Source organism: Geospiza fortis, unplaced genomic scaffold (genome assembly GCF_000277835.1).
Source record: "Geospiza fortis unplaced genomic scaffold, GeoFor_1.0 scaffold162, whole genome shotgun sequence".
Classification (NCBI taxonomy): domain Eukaryota; kingdom Metazoa; phylum Chordata; class Aves; order Passeriformes; family Thraupidae; genus Geospiza; species Geospiza fortis.
Window position 1 is genome coordinate 423,542 of NW_005054316.1, and position 23,097 is coordinate 446,638.

General features: G+C 39.8%; 1 protein-coding gene across 1 annotated transcript in view; it reads right to left on the bottom strand.

Moving 5' to 3' along the window:
* UST (uronyl 2-sulfotransferase) overlaps nt 1–23,097 on the bottom strand; it is a 99,148-nt gene that overhangs the window by 68,300 nt on the left and 7,751 nt on the right. The window contains exons 3-4 of the mRNA XM_031056238.1: nt 13,313–13,468; nt 5,634–5,713 (exon numbers count right to left, since the gene is read on the bottom strand). Coding sequence (XP_030912098.1) covers nt 5,634–5,713; nt 13,313–13,468 — 236 coding nt within the window. The remainder of the gene's footprint in view (nt 1–5,633; nt 5,714–13,312; nt 13,469–23,097) is intronic.

A 23,097-nucleotide genomic window follows, 5' to 3' on the forward strand; every position in this document is an offset into this window, starting at 1 on the left:
TGTGACACTTGGAGCACTCTCCAAGTGTCTTGAGTCACTGCCCAGTGACTGTTACAGTTAATTCAGCAGATTACTGAGAAATCAAGAGGGACTTTTCCACGAATTTGAAGCTTCTTCCTGAGTATTTTTTTCTTGGACTAAGTAGATGACAACAGGCACTTATGGTAATGCACAGTGAACAAATTGCAGCTATTCTGAAACAGCTTTTTATCTCTCTGCAGGTTATTCTGCTTCTTCACAGCTTCTGCACTTCAACATTGTATTACCAGGATCTACCAGCAACACCTGGAATCTCAGGAAATATATCAACAAATAAAACTTTACCTGCTTAGAGACATTATTTAATATTTGCTCCTGATTAACACTTTGGCTGTTTTTCCCAGCAACATTACTATATAAACTTCAAGTCAGAAAAAGACAATAAACATCCCCAAACCCACAAAAAACCAGCACCACTTTCTATAAAATGAGCTGGGTGGAGTAGCCACCCTTCAAGAAAGCATGGGGTCATCTTCTGAACCTAACCATCACTGCACTGGATAGACTGGGAACAGAAGCTGCAAAACACTTTGCATAAAAGCTTTCTCTGTGACAAGGGCTATATAGAAATTCACTAACATGAAAGAAGAACAAGACAGTTTTTTATCTTCTGTTCAAAGCTGGAAATAATTTTTGCTTTCATGTCTCTTTTTAATATTTATCATTTTGTCTGCCTCTTCACACTACTTTGGATTGAGAAAAGATAGTACTGTATCAGAAGATGAAGATGCAGTAAAGAGGGATTCATTTACTCAGCTGAACCAACAGGCACTCTTAAAAAACTGTTCAAGAGTGATGGGAAAATCGCCTTGGCAAGCATTCAGGTCAGGATTAGATTTTCAAGGTTTTAGAACTTTGTTCAGCAAAACTAATGGGGCTTCAGAAACATGCATGTATGTACTCAAACTCACCAGTGAAGGCTTAGTTCACTTCCACTAGAGATTTATTCTGGAAAGAAGATATAGCCTTTTTTTTCTGTTTTCACTTGGAAGCAATCATAAGTAAATGCTTTTCTGAATAATCAGAAAGCTTTAAGTGCTGACAGGTTTATAAGCGGGTACAGGGCACAAAGGCAGAAAATTCAACTGATTTGTCACTGCTGCTATTCACATCAGCAATGTTAAAAAAAATTAACAAGTTTTTTTTTACTACTGTTTGGGAAGCTGGGAAGCACCAACAAGGATGAGGAAAAGACTAAGGTATTTAATGCCATCTTTGCCTCAGGTTTTAATAAAAGACTAGTTATTTTTGGGGTACCCTGCCCCAAGTTGGAAGACAGAGAGCAGAAAAAAGTCCTCTTAATTCAAGAGGAAAGAGTCAGAGAGCAGCTGCACCAGTTAGCTACACACAGGTCTATTGGGCCAGATGGGATCCACCCAAGGGTACAGAAGTGCTTGCTGAGGCAGGAGTGCTCACTGAGCCACTTTCTATCACTCACCAACAGTACTGGGTAAGTGGAGATATCCCTGTTATTGGAAGTCAGCAAACGTGAGGCCCATCTACAAGAAGGGCTGGAAGGAGACTCCAGGGAAGCACAGGCCTGTCAGCCTGACTGACATCAGGGCCAGGGAAGGCTGTAGAAAAGATGATCCTGTGTGCCATCACAGGGCACACACACAACAACTAGGGGACCAGGTCCAGCTGCCTTGGGTTTGTGAAAGGCAGGTCCTGCTTAGCCAAGCTGACCTCCTTCTCCTCCAAGGTGACCTGCTCAGTGGGTGAGGGCAAGGCTGTGGATGTTGTCTGCCTGGACTTCAGCAAAGTCTGTGACAGCTTCCTCCACCACTCTCACAGACAAACTGGCTGCTCATGACTTGGATGGGTGCACAGTTTGCTGGGTGAAAAACTGGACAGCTAAGCCCAGGAATGATGGTGCATGGAGTTACATCCAGCTGGCAGCCAGTCACAGGGGGTGCTACCCAGGGCTCAGTATAGGACCAGTTCTGTTTAACAGCTTTAATAATGATGAGGGGATCAAGTGCACCCTCAGACAACACCAAGCTGGGCAGGAGTGTTGATCTGCTGAAGGGTAGGAAGGCTCTGCAGAGGGCTCTGGGCAGCCTGGATTGATGGACAATCATATAAGGCTCAACAAGGCCTGGTGCTGGGTCCTGCACCTGGGTCACAACACCCCCAAGCAGCACTACAGGCTGGGGACAGAGTGGCTGGAAAGCTCCTTGGTAGAAAAGGACCTGGGGGTGCTGGTCAGCAGCTGCCAAACAAGAGCCAGTGTGCGCCCAGGTGGCCAAGGCCAGTGGCATCCTGGCCTGTATCAGCAACAGCGTGCCCAGCTGGACAAGGGCTCTGATCTTCCCCTCTATTCAGCACAGGTGACGCCACACCTCACTTCAGTGATGGGCCCCTCACTAAAAAGGGACACTGAGGGGCTGGAATGTGTCCAGAGAAGCACAACAGAGCAGGTGAAGGGTCAACACCGTAAGTAATATGAGAAATGGCTGAGGGAGCTGGAGTTCTTTAACCTGGAGAAAAGGAGGTTCATGGAAAATCTTACTGCTCTCTCTACAACTATCTGAAAGGAGGTGGAGGTTTGTAGCCAGGCAGGGATTGGTCTCTTCTACCAAGCAGCAAGTGACCAGGCAAGAGGAAACAGCGTCAAGTTGCACTGGGGAGGTTTAGACTGGATGTTCAGAAAATTTTTTTCATGGAAAAAGTTGTCAGGCATTGGGACAGGCTGTCTGGGGGAGTGATTGAGTCCACATCCCTGGAGGCGTTTAAAAGACGTGTAGATGTGGCACTCGGGAACATGGCTTAGGGGCAAATTTGGCAGTCCTGTGTTAACAACTGGACTTGATGATCTTTAGGATCTTTTCTACCCTAAATAACTTTACATCTCTATTTTAAGCCAAAACAAATCAGATTCACATTTTTCATGACTGCTTATATTTTCTCTGCTTCTCTAGTACCTTGGTGATATGCTCTAAATGGTTTAATGCAAACCCTACACATCTTGAAAACACTCAAGCAGAGAGGTGCAAGGCAAGCAGAAGAGACTCCTTTTGTTCCTATTGTGACCAACCAAAAGGGTAGCAAAGTAACATGCCTTCTAACTCCTACCTGTCTGCCAGCTCAGTATATGCAGGACGAAGGAGAATAAATTTTTTCTTATTCCTTCCTGGGAACAAAAACTTGGTTTCAAAGGTATAAAATGCCAAACAAGAGAAATGAGTCACTGGACTGATGTCCAAAAAGGCTGCTCCTGCAAAAATTCACAGAATCCAGTAATGGCTCTGCTGCAATGGCATGTAGAAAGTCTCATGCCTTTTCCCAGAAGGGAGCATGAAGTTTTACCAAAATAGGGTTCTTTAATCTTCAAGCTGAGCCTTTCACAGATCTAGACCTGCCCTAAACCTGCAGTCAGGAGTCAGCTGTTATCTCCTACCCATCCCTGTGCATTTGTCCTGCTCCCCACTGTGCTGGCTGCTCACGCCAAGCTGTTGTCTGAGGTCTTCAGCTGTCACCCAGAAAACACCACATCAATACTCTGAGCCCCATTTTTTTTTTTTTTGTCTGAGGAGCTTTGTATGACTTTTATATTGAGCTGGCAGAAAAGCTGGGGCAAATTGGAAGAAAAGTATTCCACAGACAGTCTGAGTCCAGCTAACCACTACAGGTAGGAAGGTTTCTATAAAGAAATAGTTTAAAGAAATCAAGCAAAACTAGAACATTTTCATAATATTGTAATATTTCTAATGTGTAGTTAAGTCACATCCTGAAGTTTCTGTAAATGCAATATTTGACAATCCATTTCCTAAAGAAATCAGTTTAAAAAATCATCCTAGAATTAAATAGCCAAGAAAATATAAAACATGCTACTTCATTGTTAAGTATAACACTGCTAATAAATTTTGAAACAAAGTATGTTTAATTTATGAGAAAACACTAAGAAATGCTGAACACTAGTATGCAATGTTGCTGCAATTCAATGCTGTCTGATTTGGAAGACTCATCAGCCTTTTCACTACTTCACACCTACTAGGTAAACCAAGGATACTCTCAATAAAACAAAAGGTATGTTTTCAAGTTTGCAACAAAGAGCCAAAAGAGAAACTACAAATACTTTTATACATCTTATGTAACTGTTTTATATTTGCAGATTTGTATTGTAAGAAAAAGGTAAATACTTTGTAGATACATAATGTATACACTACAGAAGAAACGTGGTATCTTAGTGGCAAGGATGTACCATAGGTACAGAAAACAGGATCTATAGGGAGGAGCAAGAGGTTAAGACTGTTGATCTTGTTCTCTCATACCTGATGTTGAATATCATCTCTGTAAAATCAGTCTAATCAGGAAACATCCCTTTGACCCTCACATGTGGCTACTCTTTTGGTCTTGCAAAAAAGTTTGGAAGAGGAAAGAGATCATTTACCGAAAGTGTGAAGTCCTAATTATTTTTATTTTTTTAAAGGTAGTACATTAGAAACAGAGCTCTCAAGGAATCAGAAGAGAGAACACAGAAGATCAAAATTTTGTTTAACTCCTCATTTCCATATAAAAAATCATGCCCATAGTTAAGGTCTATATCAAGCGAATTTCCATTTGCTCAAAATATTTTATTTTCCAAGAAAACAAAAATAAACACATCCTGTCCCCAATTTTATAATTTCTTACTACACTGTCTACAGAAACCTGAAGCCATGCACTCACATTACCATGCAAACAAAATGTACCACGCTGTGTATTTGGCAGGCTTTGGCAAAGATCTGCAGTATGATCATAATTCTACCAATTTTTAAGAAATCTAAATTAAAGGAGTCCAATCTGGTGACACAGATAGCATGGTTCCTGAATATCATTTCCAGATTAAACTTACAGCCTGGGCAATAAGCATCTGCAGTCAGCTTTAACCTCTGCATCCTGGCTAAATGCTAACTGGCATCACTCATTCAAGTCCTTCCAAAAATTCCTTAGAAGTTTCATCCAAATTCAATCTTCTTCACATTCCGTGCTATAAAAGTCTCTAGAGTCTTGCAGCATACTTTTAAATATCTGCCAGAAGAAACAGCACTCCCATGATACAGAGTGTAATCTGTTTGCATGGTTTAAAAATACTTCCATAGCCTGTGGAATGGGGACTATTTTGTCAGAACAAAATTAAATTGGTTATATTGGTGAAGAGTTATTCCAGGCACAAAATTAATGAACTCAGTGCAGATTTAGATCTCCTTTTAGTGTCTGGCTATACGCAGATGAAATGTTAACAGAAGTGTTCTGCCGCTTTTAAAACACAAGTGTACAGTTTAAAGTCCTAAGTTACCATCTCTTGCATGTTGACTGGAAATATTATAAATCACAATAATTTCAAAAGGCAAAAACATATAATAGCATCCTGGCTTTTCACAAACATACTGTACATAATTAAGCTACAGAAAAGTGAGTGTGGGGGGGGGGAAACCAACAACTTCAGAATGTGAATTCTAGTGCCAGAAGAAAGGAAAAAAAAGTGCATTGTATTGTGTATGAGTAAAAGAGGGGAAAAGTTTTATGTATTACAATTAATAGGAAAAGTTTTATGTATTACAATTAATAGAAATCAATGAAAAAGATTTTTGACCAAAAAAATGCCTTACCTTGAGAAGTTGAGGAAATGAACATGTCTAGTGAATAAATAGGGCTGCTCAGCAGTGCTTATGTTTTTAATCAATTCCATCTAAAAAGAATTAACAAATCAAATTTTCCACGTTACATCAATGCACAATTTCAGACAAACATAAAACTTTCAAACAACAGATCATGATATAATTTTCAAGTCTGAATTACTCAGGACCTCCTTCCCCACTATCCCTCCCAAACACTGTCATCAAGATAGCATGATGAATATTTTATGTCTAAGCAAGAAAGGTTGAGCTGCAGACACCATTCTGCTACCATGGAGCTTACGTACTTCCAAAATACTTCCAGAAGAGGGTATCAGTTTAAACAAAGGCATAAACTCAAGGAAAAATCTAAACTCTCTAAATCTGCAAGAGCCTTCCAAATGGCAGCTACCCTCTGAAGATACTGGCTCTATTGATCCCAATGCCAAAAATGCAAAATGTCTGTAAGGGAAAGCAGGAGCCGAACCAATGGTCATTTTTGTGTAACAATAAACACTGCCAACACAGTCAAGACACCAATTGATTTGCTTGATTAAGTATAGAAATCAGGACTTGCAATTCCTTTTACTATTACAGTAAATTAGGAGTACAAACTGAATGGGCACTTTTAGAAAGATGATGCTAAATTCTAGATCAGGCCCATTCACATAATGTTAACTTTTTCAAAAAATTAATTAATTAATTTGAGTTTTCAGATCATTAAAATAGAATAATGTAAACACAGATATGTAATCTATTTTGTGTGAGCTGAACTCTAGCTATGATTTACGGGAAGCTGGAGGTATCCAGCGAAGCATCATGCTAGAAAGTCGATGTTTCAGTTCATTTTGCTTCCTTCTTATTAATTTCCTAAGATTTCATTTCTAATTTTCTGTTCTGTCTTCAAATGCAGGCTATGTTATGGACACTGAACAGAAATACACTTGAAATGACACGTTTATTGATTTTGCAAACTGGGTAGTAGAAAGCAATTCATACACTGGATAAAAAAAGAAGCACGTCTGTGAACTACATGTTCTGATTTGAGTCATATTAATTTGTGTGAGGAGACAGTAATTAAAAAATGTATTTCTTAAAACTGGAATGCTATAGCTGACATAGATAAAATAAGCAAGAACATGTAGTCCAGCCTGTTGTGTGGTCAAAATAAAGTAACTGGCATATGTGGAGTTACTAGCAGCAAAAAGAGCATGGTAAAAAATTCTGCCCATGCGATAGCAAATACCAAACCACATTTAAGAGACGGCAGTTGCCAAATTTTTTCCCCTTCTAATGTCCAGTTTCAATGGACTGATATTTTGCCATGGTTTTTGTAATTTATATCACATCTTATTGCTTCTTATCCATCCTCCACTTTTCCCCAGTGCACATACTCTGCCTTCTTTCAGCCAACATAAGCGACTGCCATTCAACTGCCAGAAAGGAGTGCACACACTTAGAGACTTTCTCTACTTTCCCTCTGTCTTCAACAATTCTATACACACATATACACTATGACCACTGAAGCAAACAGTTCAGCTTGTCCATCTTCTCAGCATGGACCTTTTCCTGTCCAACTGTTTTGAGCACATCAGGGTATTTGAGGTACAGACCTTATACATCACAGCATATTAGGTTTGAGAAAGTATAGCAGGGTATGTTACATCTAAAAAAGACTGAAAACCCAAAGACATGGAACGTAAAACGAGATCACTAAAAGAAAGATAATGTAAATGGAAAAGAGAAACAGAAGAATATGGAGAGAACATGTGAAATTAAAGAAATTAACACAAGGAATTTAAAGAAATAGGAAGGGAATAGCATCCCTTCCTTAGCTAGTCATATATGGAGTCTGGACTGCTTGATTCAAGCATAAACTGGTCTTTGCACAGCTTCTTCAGTACAATATAAATACATCGGGCAAGAAATTGATAAACCTGAAGAGGAAAGCTTGTCCAGATCAGAATTAGAAAGCCCAGGGAGCTTTGCAATACTTAGCACAAAGGAACTGAGTATTGTTTCTTCATGCTCTGAAGAGACAAAGGCTTTCCTAGCAAACCAGTATGTTGACATTTCTTTAGAACTGGTAACTCACTCTGCCAAAAAATTATATTCTTCATTCACATTCATCCACCTAGCAGAATCAAACAATAGAAGACCCTGTAGCCTGTGTATCAGATGTTTCAATTGCATTCTGTGATAGTCAACCTGCTACAGACTCTTTTTCTGGTTTTGGTGGTTTTTTTTACTGACACAAGTTACGGGAGAAGTGAAATTCTCAGAACTGTGTAAAGCCTGATGTTATAGTTTGCATTTTACTTGTGTTGCTCTATCTGCATGAAGTAAGGAACAAAGACAGCAAAAGGAAGTTACTGATCTGGTATGAAAGCTCTGTTCATGCCTCTATGGTCATCGCTGTAATTCCTTCTTGCCATAAATGAAAAAACCTTACTAGTGTATAAATATGGGGATATAAAGATACTATACCCATACAAAGTAATCTCACTAAATCTGAAAACACAGGCAGCTCTAGTAGAATACTGCTAGATAAACTTAGCTGAGGGTATACGCCAGTGTTGCAAAGCACCACATGAGCTTCCCTTGGTTCCCACTGGCACCAATTTGCCATCAGGAAGCAGATTCACATCACAGCACTGCCACGCTTCTCACTCCATTTCACCTGATGTCAGTGTCACAGAACCTGTGGCTGGACAAGCACAGGCACTTCAGCCTCAGCAGCAAAGGGAGGCTGGAAAGATGCACACAGTGCAGGACAGCATCTGGCTCCTGGCTTTTTTTTTTTTGATCTCTTGCTACCAAACTCAGTCTCTTGAGCTAAGACAACAGCTTGCTCTAAAGCAGAAACAGAATTTTGTTTTGACTTAGAGTACCTTCATATTTAGACATTTAATGATCAACTGGACTTGTAAGCAGATGTGGATAAAGCTACAATGTGCATAAGAACAAACAAGCAAAATCCATTCTTCTAAAAACCCTGCCAAAAGGGTAAGTAAGGCTCAACTGAAATGACACACAGATGTCAGGAGGGAAAAATAAATAACTGTAATGGCTCATGGCCACATGCAAATTGTGGCCATATTTCCCTTGGGCCTCTCTCTCTCTTATCACGCTGTCCGGAACTGCTTTCAGGCTAACAACTCAAATGCATTGCTCAGAAAGATATAGTGAGCCCTTCCTCTTTCTAAGATTATGTTAATTTGAAAAAAAAAAAAACACAACCAAAAGAAAAATCTCCACCATCTCTCAGAAGAATAAGTTTGGTTGGTTGGTTTTGGTTGTTATATTTTTTGTTTGTTTGTTTCTATAAGATGAAACAAGAATGAAAGAAAATAAGACGTAGAGGATCCAACCACAGAGAGCAAGAGTGAGCAGAGGATGAGGGCTGAAGAAAACAAGTGCTTTTGGATGAAATGAGTGATGAAGGAGAATGACATACAAGTACAGATGATCATATCATTCTAAGTTTGAAAAGAAATAAAAGCAGCAGAAGATAAACAACCCTGGCAAACTCTGCTAGGAAAGAGATGAGTCAGAACATATCCATGGTGGGAGGGAGAAGCTGTAGAAATATTTGGAGAAGTACAAAAGGAGCATGTACCTGCTAGGATTAGGGCCCATAAAGAGCTATTTCTCTCTCACTGCTGCCCAGAGCTCTCCTGCAGGAATTAGGCAGCTTCAGTGAAACATTGCTGAAAAATACACTAATTAGCTCTTGAAATTAACTAGCAATGGGCTGGTGCTGCATTGCAAATAATGCTCCAGCAGATGGCACCGTGAAGTGACTCCAGGAGGGCTGGATGGGGATGGATTTTCTCTAGCCTCAGCATCGTCCCTGCACAAAAACTCAACTCTGGCCTTCAAGACAGGTCACCTTTCTCTCTTCTGGAGATGGCTAGTCCAGTCCCTGTGCTAACCACTCAGAGCAACCCCACTTTGTTTGAGGTTTGCAGTAAGTAAATTCTACTAGGAACAAAAGGAAATAACCACGTAGCAATGCCACCCAAACAACAGCCAAAACGTTACTTTTTAAATTTAAGATGCTGTATTTCAGTGTGAGAATTTGAGGTCAAAATATATAAAGATGGTGAGGCAACTGGGATTTTCCAATGTGGTCTGCTGTATCACACCATGGTCTCCACAAATAATGACACAAAAAGGACCAAAAAACCCCTCTGTATCTATCTTCCCTGTGAGCTCTTTACATTCTTCCACTGTTTTCAGTCTCTACTGAAGGCATGTAGGGCTCAGGAGGCACAAGTACCTACAAGAATTTTGGTATATCACTTTCATCTCAGTACTCATTTCCATAAACAACTCACAACTCCCAGGAATGAGACTAGATCTTCATTTTCAGCTCTCAAAAGCTTGGAATGGTTTCAAGAATTTCTTCACCTCCCCAAGCTGGTATGACCAATTTTCTGTCTTTAAAAGCATTTTAGAAAAATTAGTGATGGATTTTTAGTGCGTTGAACTGGAATTACACATAAAGTTGGCTGCACAGCCATAATGATGGGTGGTAGAAGGAAACAATTTGAGGATAAAGTACCAATTACTCTTGTATGTGACTGGCATTTCTATACCTATAAGCATACTCATTCTTACTTCCCTGAATGCAATGAAATGGTAGTGGAGAGGAAAGTCAGGGCAGGGGAAGACTTCATTTTGCAACAGTTTGAGCAGCATTTTAAAGTCACATCAATTAGGTTAATATTATGTGTTATTTCCTGTCTCTAATTTACTTGAAAATATTATAGCAAATGACAAGCCATATATTAATACATCTGTTTCCAGAACTCACTCCCTTATGCCCACAGATGTTCAAAGGCTGCACTTCTAATTGCTGGCAGACACACATAATTTGGGAAAATTTCTTAGTAGGAAGCAGACTGGAAAAGGCAATGAGAATATGGATTCCAATTATGTGCAATCCCCACAGTCATTAAAAACACCTACACGCTTAACTTTGTTTAACAACAGCAGACTGCATAAGCTAAATATTTACAGAAAAGTCTTGGCTGGATCAGGGCTTTAACCAAACACAGGACCTAGAAATGACAGAAGAAAGAGAGACATATCATCTCAAGTGAGAAGCCCATGCTCATGCTGGAAGCCTACAGCCCAGCCCAGCTCTCTTTTTTCTTGTTCCAATGCCTGGAGCCTGAGATCACTCATTGCCTTAACTTCCTCCTGTTACACCACATTAAAGGTGGAAAACATCATTTATTTTTTCATATTCTGCTCTTAAAAATTGAGAAGACAACTAAAAATGCCCTGAACAACAGAATAGTTACTGTCTCCAAGCATGTTCTCTGGTGATCAAAGGCACTTTTCAGCTAAAATACTCAATAAATTATGAGCCTATTGTAACTATGGAAATAAACCATAAATAAAAATAAAGAGACTCAAATTATGGCAGGGAAATCTATAGAGTAAATCATCATCTCTGTAGCAATACTTCCAGCAGATTTGCCGTTTAGTAAATTAACCAGTTGGGAGTGCAAAAGGTAATGCAGATAATTATTTGTCAGTGTGCTGGTTGCATCAAAAGTAAGTCTGGGTCTCTCTGGAATCTCCACATACTGGACTAAAGCACAGAAAACTGTGAAGAAGTGATCTTGTATCATGTTTTAACAAAGGAAAATCCACCTACCAGAGAAAGACAGAACAGAACTGAGAGGAAGAAGCTGATCGCAGTGAAAGCTGGCGATTACTAACATCTGAAAGATTTTTGGGATTTATGGTATGTCCCTCAATCAGCAATGAAAATTGATAAAAGATACAAACAAAACCCAAGAAGTCCTACCCACAGAAAACCCATATCCCAGCAGAAAAACTAAGCAGACAGGCTCTGTAGCACGGGATAGTTTGACTCCTTTCTGATGGGACCATATCGCCACCATCGCAGGCTGCACGGTGCTGCCATAGGATACACACGGGGATGCTGCAGCAGATGCAGAGCAGGCATTTCCTTGGCCACAAGATGTGACGGTGTTCACAGGGGTCTTAGGATGAGGGAAGAGATGGAGACCTGACTTTCAGAAGGCTTGATTTATTATTTTATGATATATATTACATTACAACTATACTAAATGAATAGAAGAAAAAGTTCTCATCAGAAGGCTAGCTAAGCTAAGAATAGAAAGGAATGACAACAAAGGTTTGTGGCTCGGACAGAGAGTCTGAGCCAGCTGGGCTGTGATTGGCCATTAATTACAAACATTCACATGAGACCAATCACAGATTCACAAGTTGCATTCCACAGCAGCAGACAATCATTGTTTACATTTTGTTCCTGAGGCCTCTCGGCTTCTCAGGAGGAAAAAATCCTAAGGAAAGGATTTTTCACAAAAAGATGTCTGCGACAACAAGCAGGGGCAGTGAGGGGACACTGTACCCCTCCACAGCCTGTCACTGGTGTGCCACATCTAACCACGCATAGCAGCTGTATTTGGGCTGGCTTGGCAGCCCTGCTCAGCTGCACCCCACCTCTGGCTGAACTTATGGAATGTTAGGTCAACCTGCTGCGGTGGGACCCCAGGGACACCTTGAAGGGGAGGAAGGTGGGACCTGCAGAAGCAATATCAGCTCCTAAATTTTCATTTGGAATGAACTGCTGCATCTAAAATAACAAACTTGTGCTCATGAACAAGCTGCAAGTAAATGACCCCCAATCACAGCACAATGTCACTGACAGGCCCACATCCGTATTTTGATCATTGCACATATCCTTTTGTGGTTTGCAGGCTGCTATTTCTAGAAGTGACACAGGCAGCAATTGCAGCCTTTACCTGATCAGCAGCTCAAAATAGCAGCAGCGGGCAACGTGTGCAGCATCCGACTACTGACATGCACTTTGAGTCTGAGGTTTTCCTGCACCACTTGTATCAATCTGCTCACAGAAGTGATACTTGCAGTGGGTACACGTGTACCCTGAAGTGAAGAAAATTTAAATAAGTGATCTGTCACAGAAACAAAGCAGCAAAAGTAATCCTTCTACAACTTTAAGGGAACATGAAAAAGGGTGTCTGCGTAAAGAGGTTTCATGCGGTATTTCCACTTCCCTCAGTGAGGGTTGTGCAAAAACACGAAAAAGACAGATAAGCAAAAAGTTGAGATAGGATCAAGGACATGTCATATTATAGAAACATGGGTTAGCATGACCCTGGGAAACAACTTTTTGAAGCAACTGATTACTGGAAGTGAATTAAGAAAGTCATCAAAAAGGACCTTTTTGGCTATTATTTACTCCTGCTCTGTTGAAGACCCAAGCTAGGTCTGAATAAGGTGTCCTGGTTATAGGATAAATGGCTGCAGATACATAAATACATGTCCCAGATCTGCTTGCACTTAACTTCACTGTACTAATCCTTCTTGCCTTGCTGGTAGTCTAACTGCTATGCTGACTAAATTCAAGAGTTGTCTCCCTGGAAGTTAGTTTTTCTGGTTAGCTGCCACATCATGTTGTTCTTGGCTCTGCCACCCATTTCTCTTATTAAGTGAAGTCACTTAGAGAACGATAATTCCGCATGATTACTCAGGACAAAGTAGCAGTACATCTTTTCAACAGGATTATCTGCTAGCATATGCCTTTGTTTCTCAGTTTCATATACATAATAAAAAACCAGGACCTAAGACAAGCAGGAGTAACTTACCTGCTCATTTTTGGTCAGTCTTGTTTTGTTATGTATGTCAGATGTAACCAGGTTGAATCCATGTTTCTCTGATAAAATTCTTAAAAGCAAAACCACAGTTCGACTTCCACACTTTCCAACTCTGTTGTAGACCACCTGACTGGGGAAAGGAAGTACCTAAACAAAGATTGAGAAAAAAAAATGAGTCAGTACATTGATACTTTGTTTCTGTGTACCTCTCAATCACATGTTTTTACCTTAAGCCAATAGTCACATAGGGAAGAATTTCTAGGCCCTAGGTCAGAAGCATTCACTTCCCCTAGCAAGGCAGAAGCTCTTCAGAAGAGAAACAGAATGGCTCAGGGAAATGGCAAGGTGAGATTTCCCTCTTGGGATGCAGTTAAATGCAACAGATTGGCAACTACTCCAGAAACACTATGTAGGCTAGTATTATTATTATGTTGGTAATGATCTTGATCTTACTGCTTGTAATCTCAATGCAAATACTCATCTTTAGTTGACTATCTCCCATAAAAAGAATTTAAAGGAGTGAATTTGCACTACAGTTTGGGAACTTGAAGTCAAGCTGACATAATGCAGGAGGAATGAATGCTTGGATTGCAAAACTTCAGCTTAAAAAGAAACAAAAGAAACCAAATAACAACCAGTTGCACAGAGCTAAAATTAATCAACCCTTTTAGTTTCAAATATAAACATGAATCTTTCAAACAGACTCAGAACAAATCATGCCACTGGTCAAGGATCTACGTGCAGAATAATAAACACAGGGCCACAGGGGGCCTGAGGCCAACTGGCACAGTCTGATCACCTCTGTACAGGTGATGTTCATTAAAAATCAAAATAGAACAGCAACATCCAGCCTGGCCCCTGGGAATGGTGTCCAGCCCACACTAACTCTTGCACCCTGCTGTCCTCCCCAGGAAACCAGAACAAGCAAAAAGTAACTCAGTGTCTCACAGTATGTCAGATGCAGCCTCATTTTGTTCCTGGATGACGTCTATAGGCTATTGTTTCAGCAAAGGGCATTCTAGAGTCACACTATTGCACTAGACAAGTATTTGCTGTATAGCGCATACAGCAGCATGTGATCATACAGGCCCAGAGGAAACTGTTTCCAAGTCTAAGCTGACTAACAGAGTCAGGAGCTCACAGTTTCACCCACAGTGGTGCATATACAGCACTTAAGGAAAGATCACTTTTCTATTAAGGCAGTGGCACAAAATGTTTCCTGACATAGGCCCTGCACCTGGGTTCCAAGCAACCTGTGTTCAGCACAAGGAATGGCCAAAATGATGGTGTGTCTCAACATATAGCTACTCCTGCTGTTGATGCAATCACATTCTTCCAGCAGAAGGAATTCTAACATAAAAGCAGTCAGATGAGGCATATGGCACTTTTCAGTGCAGAGAACTTCTTCACTGCATTTGAACTGCTAATAGATCTTCATCAGGGAAGCAAAATGATTTGTCAGGCCACCCTTCAGACTACTTTCAAAGAGAACTGCCAAATAGAAAGAAAAAAAAAAGGGGAAAAATATGTATTCCCTTATATTTAACGGGAACCTACCGGCACTTTGCTTCTCAGTGTAACATCTCATAACCAAATGAACATTGCTGCTGTTACTGGTTGCAGTGTTTAGGATATCCTGCACTGCAAACTAAATGTGGAGGCCATTTTTCCCCAAATTACCCTGGGAAGGAGTAAGTCTTGGGTGATCATGGCCTCAGTTAAGCTTTCCAAGTTGCAGGATGTCACATCTGCTGATTCAGCAAGCAAAGAAGGGCCTCTCAAGGCCCACACACACCCCACACAGTGCACTATGTCTTACCATTTTGTAACATTTTATAGGGTTTTCTATGAGAAACATAGTCCCCATATTTCTTTATCAATCTTTCATTCAGAAGCCTTGTTTCCTATGAAATGCAAAATCTCAGCTTCAATTATCAGAGAAGTCTAAAGGTGATGAATTTAACATCCCTGTGCTACAGCTGTAGCTAACCTTTCCCAAAACTACTCTTAATGGTGTCTGAAAGGCTAACAATTGAACACATTTTATTATGCTGATTATCACACCATAATGAAAGAGAACATGAACCCTATTCTGGATTGTCCCCTTTTTGGTTCATTCCTTTGCATAACAAACACTACTTGTCCCAGTTCTGCAGCACCATTCACACATCACTGCAACTTGTGGGTTGGGAATTACTCCTGTGCTTAGACATATGCTTTTGGAATACTTTGCTGTGTAAGTAAGTGAAAGCCTTCATGAGACATGATAAGTAGATGCTGTCAAGTGTCAGTGAAGGAGAAAGAGCACATACACTACATGTTTGCCTAGCATCCCAGAAATTAAATGAATGATGAGAGTTCATAGAGTTATGGAAATATTTTTAAATGCTTCATAATTATTAATTGTTTTGATTTTCCTAGCAGTTTGGACTAGGCAAGATAGTGAGGAAATTTTTTTCTTTATTGGTACTTCAGTCAAGTACAATTTTACTGCTTACAGATTACACTCCAATTCTAATTAAATCCTTGACTGGATTATCCAGGAACTTTGGGTGAATCTTATAAAAGTAATTCTTTAAAAACTAGATAAAATTAAAGGAGCCCTTTGTAAATTCTTTATTCTAAATGCAAACAACTTTGTCAGCTTGGAAAAATGACAGTAGTTACCAAATTTGGCTGGTTCTCACATTTGTTTCTGAAACTCACCTTCCTAGGTAGCACAATTCTGTTCTGCATACAAACCATGGTAACCCCCAAAAAGACATGACAGCAAATACTCACTGCAGATGAAGGAACCTGAAATAAAGGGCTATTATTTTCAGACACTTATTTAGCTTAAAGGAGACCAATGTATCAATGCCTTGTTTCAGTACACAGTGAATGCACTTAGGTCTAATGGACAAGATTCAAGATAAGCACTGCAGCTCAAAGCTCACTTCAGAAGAACAATCATGAGCTGTAACCAGAACTTCCCTTGCAGCACTGCTGAGTATGGTTGGCTTTTGGGATGCACTCCTGAAACTCTGCTCACGTTTCCTCTCTTTACGTCACCATTGCACTTATCACACCCAGCTGCCCCACAGGCTGTGTCCAGTGCACAAAGCCATGCAGTACACAGGGTTCTGGTGTACCAGCAAGCATTTAATGTGACCAGTTCCCTCAGGATGCTGCAAATCTGCTTTCTGTATTTAGAAAATGTTGAAGTTATTTGAGGAGAAGAAATATCACTTCCAAAAACGTGAGTTTGTATCAGGCAAAACTAAAAATGCAAGAAATGGAAAACGTCTCCAGAGAGGAACTTTCCTTTCCCCCTCATGATACCCACAAGACACTCAGACAATACAAGAGATGGTGGCAGAGAAGGCACTTAGAAAGAAGGCTCCTATTGTGAGAAACAGCAATTGGACATTTATAAAATGCTAATTGGATTACATTTTATTATTACTTACTACCTAAGAGTAGGTATCATGTAGACTGACTAACTTATGAGATGATGTTCTGTCAACTGGATATTCATGTAACGATATATGCAACTGCAAAATAATTGCAGAGTGACTTTATTGAGCACTACATCAAAGCCCAGAGGTGATATAAACAATTCAAACATATAATTCACTTTGGAGTTACACAAATTAGCACTTACAGCCATAAAAAAGTAAAACCCACAGTATAATTACAACAGCTCTCTCCAAGAGTTTGGAAAGTTATATGACAATTTACTTGTCAGTTCAAACAGGTTTTTTGCTTCTGTTTCACAGTTAAAGAATAACCATTGTGAAATAAAATCAAGAAGAAAAAGCAAGTTTAGACCCAAATGAACTTGCATTACAGAAAATAACTGTCAAGTACCTCTGCAGAGAGGTCTGCCAGTCTCAGACAGGGAGCCATTCAACAGATAACCTGACAAAAACCCAGGCTCTCATCTTCAGTGGGGGCTTTGTCTGCAGATAAATCTTTGCACCATTAAAAAAAAAATTTAGGCTGGATAATTACTTATAGCATCAGCAATGTAGGGATTCACTCATAGGCCTAAATTATTCCACTTTTACTGAGACAAATCCATTACAATTTTGCCCATTTGCCAAAAATCTCCCAGTCCAGGTACAAGTTGCCCAGGTGTCAGTCTCTGGCTCATTTCAGGAGTACAGTGGATACTTTATTCACACCTCCTGCAAGTTAGTGACCCATGTCCTTACACACAAGTGGGGCCAGAAGCAGATGCCAGAACTGGCTTCTCCTTTCTGAGCAGACACTAACCTGTGGTCAGGCAGTGCTCCATGTTTATCAGGTGAGTAAGGCCAACCAACACAGAAAGTACTGATAAGATTGTGGAAACAATGAAACACTTGCTGGCATATCTTTATACAGCATTACACCTTCCCAGTCCAACCTCTTAATTTTCTTTTCCTGTCCAACTGAGACAGAATTACAAGAATTTTAAAAATTGTTTAATTGGTCAAAGGGATGGCCCATTTGATACTCATAAGGTAACAACAAACCTGAGAGCTGTCAGAAGTCCATCTGTGATTCTCTCCAGTGCCTCTCTTCTTTCTCCAGTGTCCCCAAAAGTTATATATGACATGTTAAAAGGCACATCCTTCCATGCTGCCTGAAGAATTTCTTACACAACTTGTTCCAGTATTTTTTTACCCACCATGCATTTAGTTTTTTAATTAATCTTCTATTATTTCCAGAGAATATCTGTTCTCACATTGTGGATTTCATGAAGACAGATCAGATAATTCAGTCATCAGCTTTGAGATCTTCTTAGATACATTGGATGCTCTTTTTAACTGAAGTTTTTCACAAGCCTTCCATGGTCTTTAAAGACAAACTCAAAGGCCACTAAGAGATAGCCTTCCAAAATTAAGTTCAGGAACTGCTGCTCAAAAATCTCATTTCAAACAAGTATCAACTTGCTCACTTTTAAAGCAATCACAATGAAAAATCGCTAACACAAAGTTATGTCAGCAGAAAACATGACTGAAGAATGGACGAGGGAGTTAACAAAATATATTACTAGCTGGAATCCTTCTTCCCCATCTAAACCACACAGTTCCAGTTATATAAACAGTCACCTGTAGAGTGTAATGATGCTAGACAGAGACAAGCTTTTTGAATTAATCAACTCTAAAGCAGACCAGACAGCATGGTCATCTCTACGGGTCACTGAAAATACACCAGAAGAAAAAAGAAGAAAACCACAAGAAAAGTTAAAAACGAAATTTGTTTGTTTTCAAAGTTTAAATGCCGTATAGCCGTAGCGGAGCATTGAAAGTAAGGCAGAAGAAGAAACAGAATATTCTTCTGTTGCATTCTCATTAAGAAACTAATTTAATTGAAAAAGGGTGACTTCCTCCCTCACCACCACAAACAATGCATTTCATCTGTTAGACAGATGACATATTTGGAAGACTAAATTAAAATGTGTTCTCTAATGGTTCAACATCCCTAAGTACCAAGCTAAATTGAAAACATAAGCATGAAGCACCAGGAGCAAAAGGCAACTTGGTTGTAGACAGTCCCCGAATTTATTAAGACTAAAGAAAAGCATTACTATGAAGTGTTTGCCAAAGCCTATGGTCCCTGATGTGTTCCACAAGACAGATGTGTGTAGTCAAAATCAAAACTTGCAGTAATTTTCATGTGAAGAAGCACTGCACACTTACAAATCTAAAAAGACCCGAGTTCAAAGCATAGACAAATATTGCCATTAAGTCTCCCATTAGGTCCTATTAAAATATACTGTAGCTATAGAAACAATAACATCAATAACAGTCTGGGAAAGTTACAAAGAAAAGGACAAAGATACAGTTTCTAATGTTCAAAGTTTTGGATGCATCTTGTCACCAGTTCGGGTTCACTCATCTTATACCTTACACCTGATTTACTCGTCTACAACAACAGGTTGCAGCAGAGCAAAACCCCTGCACCTCCAATCTGCTGCATGAGACTCCCCACACTACAGGGAGTGCAGAACCAGGTTTATTTCGGGCATGTGAAGTTACAGCAACACAGCAACATTCAAACTCGGCACATGTATGCCAAGTCAAACAGGTTGGTAGAGAGCACGGGCTCTGTTCACTCAGCACTTTCAGGTACCCACTGATATTAGGCAGCCTCTGGAGGTGTGAGTGGCACTCCTGGCTTTCATCACTCAGCAACACTCACTCACACTTAAGTGATGGCAGCTCAGTTCCAGCTCCTTCCAGGGATGAAGCAAATGACAGGGAATCACCCTACTAAATGGATAATTGCTTTGGGACGGGGTACAACTACCACCTCTAGACTAATTAAATCTTTTCCTTTTGGCCCTTATTAACATATCATGCTTTTCAACCTCTTCCTCATTCTTCTTGGTTTCCTCTGCAGTTCACAACTTGTTTACCTCTTTTGGGGCCAAAATCAGATATAGTGCTGTATCTTGTCTCCCTGGTGCCAAGGAGAACTGAACAGTTAGTGTTCATGTCTCAGAGACATCTCTTTTTAATACATCTCAGGACAGAGTTTAGAAGAATCAAAGAATATGGTATTGTCACTACTATAGATGCAGAGGGATGCAGAACAAAGCTATTGCTCTTTTTCTTCTTTACCCTACATGAGTGAATCCAGATTACAACAGAAAAAGAACTGGAAGACCCTTATTAGCTTTCTTATGAAAAGCAGTATATTTATCTCTTTTTAAGTTAATCACATTGTGGAAGTTATCTTTCTGGTAGGCACCTACCTCATAAGAAGATAAAGCAGACAAATTATCTAAGAACATGATACTGGTATTTGTTGAGAGAATTAGCATGAGGTCAGGTAGGTTAAGAATTTTAGTGTCACTTTAATTACCCCATTTTCCACCGGAAGGTTTAACATGCAATATCAAAAACCCCTTAAGCTGCAGAATTTGTGCAAGACTGATTTTAACTCCAGAGCAGCATCGTGTTATATGTATCTTGGAACTGTAAAGTTTAAAATTGCCATTTTTCCTTCGGAGCCCAGGGTTTTGTACATTCTGTGATGTGCTCAGAACACACTGGCACAGTTATTCTCTGTTTAAGTAGTAAATCCTACCACATCCAACCCACATGTTTATATTGGATACTTGCAAAATGAGAGATATTAAGTAACTAAGTCTGGTTTTAAAACTTTTTATAATACTTCACAGCACTGGCATTCCCTTAAGTAACCTCACTACCTTATGGTTGCTTCTATCCTTTCAATGCAATATTCACAAATTCACCCTGGGAGCCAATAATACTGGATTTGAATGTGGTGAGTGGCAGACTGAATAATTTATTCCTCTGCATGCACTTGTCTTTCCTCACATTCAGGTTTAACTCTTTGGTAGCTATTGTGGTTGACTATTGATTGGGCTGCAGCTAGTGCAGCAACTGGGTTTCACCATTGCCAAGGACCTGTCATGCTGAGTTTCAGTTTGCCCTTTACTTCAGGCCCCCTTTCAGTAACTCCACACTATTTTATAGTCTCTAGTGTGCTTGTCTTTTCCACTGTACTTTGCACAGACATGTCATAAGCCAATCACAGTATGAAAGAAAGGTTGTTTATAGCCATAATTGGATTTAATTGTATAAAACAGGCCAGTTCTGCTGGACTGTAACCCACATGCTCATCACCAATGAGCTGTCTCTAAGGTGCTCTTGCTCTGCATGCTTGCAGGAACTCAAAAGGGAGCTCCTTCATAGCTCCTGCACGTAACAGATTCAAATCTAGTTTGTGGCATGTTGTTACCTGGAAGTAACAACACCAGGAAGCACCTACAGGAAGGACAACATGCTGCTAGCCAACTCTTCCAGCAGAACCAGAGCTCAGCAGAAATCACTAAAATTACTCAAATGCCCAAAATACTTCCCCTTACAGACCACAAACCATGTCCTGAATCACAAATGGATCTTGTGGTGCTGAAGATGGCACAACAGAGTCAGTAACAGAGGAGGCCCAGCATCAAGTGCTTCCATTTCACTCTTCTGCACTTGGAAATTATTAATCTGACTTGATCAGAGGAAAACCAAACCTCATTCCTGCTGACCAGGGCATGACTCCTTTCCATTTTAACTTCTCCTTGCATCTACTGAAAATCCCCAGTAGTGCCAGCCACAAAGGCCTCCATACTCCCATGGGACATCAGGATACTGTAGGTGCTGTCCTAAGAACTACCTTGCCCAAACTCCTTCACCTTAATCACCATGATACCACCACTCTCACACTGACTTCTTCAGTCCAGCCATGAAGCCCTGTCCTCTTTGCCTGATGCTTTGACTCTGCTTTTGACCACATGTCGGCACATTCACAATCTCATATCTGATTAAAGCTTATGGCCCTTACCAGAGTACTTCACGCCTGTTTTCAGTTTCCTGAACTAAACTTTATCCTTTCTTAAAGTCTGAGTAGAAGACTGGCAGGACCTACCAGCTCATCTTCAAAATCACGAGGCTTTCAAAATTATACTAGAATTCTTAGTTGGTGGTTGTTTTTTCAGTTTTGTAAGACTCCTTGGCATCCCAAGTTTCAGGGCTTTTTTTCCCTTCAAACATCAGAGCTACGACAATCCCTTCACTTCAGGACTTAAGAATATTGTTAACAAATATAAGACATGTGGTAGAAACCTGAGTGATACTCAACAGTCTCAAGGCTCAGCAAGATTAATCAAATCAATTTGTCACTCAAAAGATACTCTATCATGTTATCCCTATGCAGAATGGCAGATTTTTGTTTTTCCACTGAAGGTTTAGGTCATCCAGACCCAGCTGCAATTGGACTTTGGTATTATAATCCAGCACTTCTTAATAAAAAAGATAACAAAGGTGCTTATGATTGAGTTGCCATGACCTATAACACATACTATGCTAGTTTATGAATACCTTCCAGTCATGAAGGAAAAGAAGAGTAGAATGTACTAAACAGCTGGAAATCTAAAACTGTAATCTCTAAGAGATATTCATGTGCTGTGTAATAATCTGCATAGATTATTTGCAGATGAACAAAGATCATCTCAGAATGGATTATGTCCTAAGTTTCAGTGAAAGCACAGAGCTTTACTAGCTTCAGAAATTGTGATTATGCCTTGTGTACTTTTTTAGCTACAGTGTGTGACATAGAACAAAACCTACAGGTTGAAAATTTGCTGATACTAGATTTTTTTCTGTTTTGTGTAATACTGGGTAGGCTGCTGGGTTAACGCCAGAGATAAGCAAGATTCACCTTTAACCACACACACAGCATGACAATTAAAGTACCAACCAAAAGGCAAAATATTTTCCAAGCATCTTTAAAATTAGATAAAAACTACAGACTACTGCAGTATCACAAAACCTGCATACCTGCTGTCTAAGTCTTTCAAAATTTAAGGGCTGCAAATGTCAGGCTTAGTAAAAATCCAGCTCACTACTGTTTAAATTTTTGCAAGACATCAGCATGCACAGAAACCCTCACAGATTTATCTTCTTGTGACAGGCAATCTGGCTTTAATTTCCCAAGTCTCTCTGAACTTCCATTTATGATCAGTCAGCCTCCCCATATCAACAACTTTCTGATATGCTATAAACTGAAGTTGTATTGAAAAGTAAGTAATCATATCTATTTTGATAAATAATGGAATCAAGTGATTGTTTTATCCTTAAAATTCTTGAGCAATAAATTAAAATGAACAAAACAAACAAATTAGCACTCCAGTATAATTTATATATTTTTATGATCCAATTCACACTTAATAGTAGAGATTCAATCTCAGCCTTTGGATATATCTCCATACTATTACACTGCTGTGT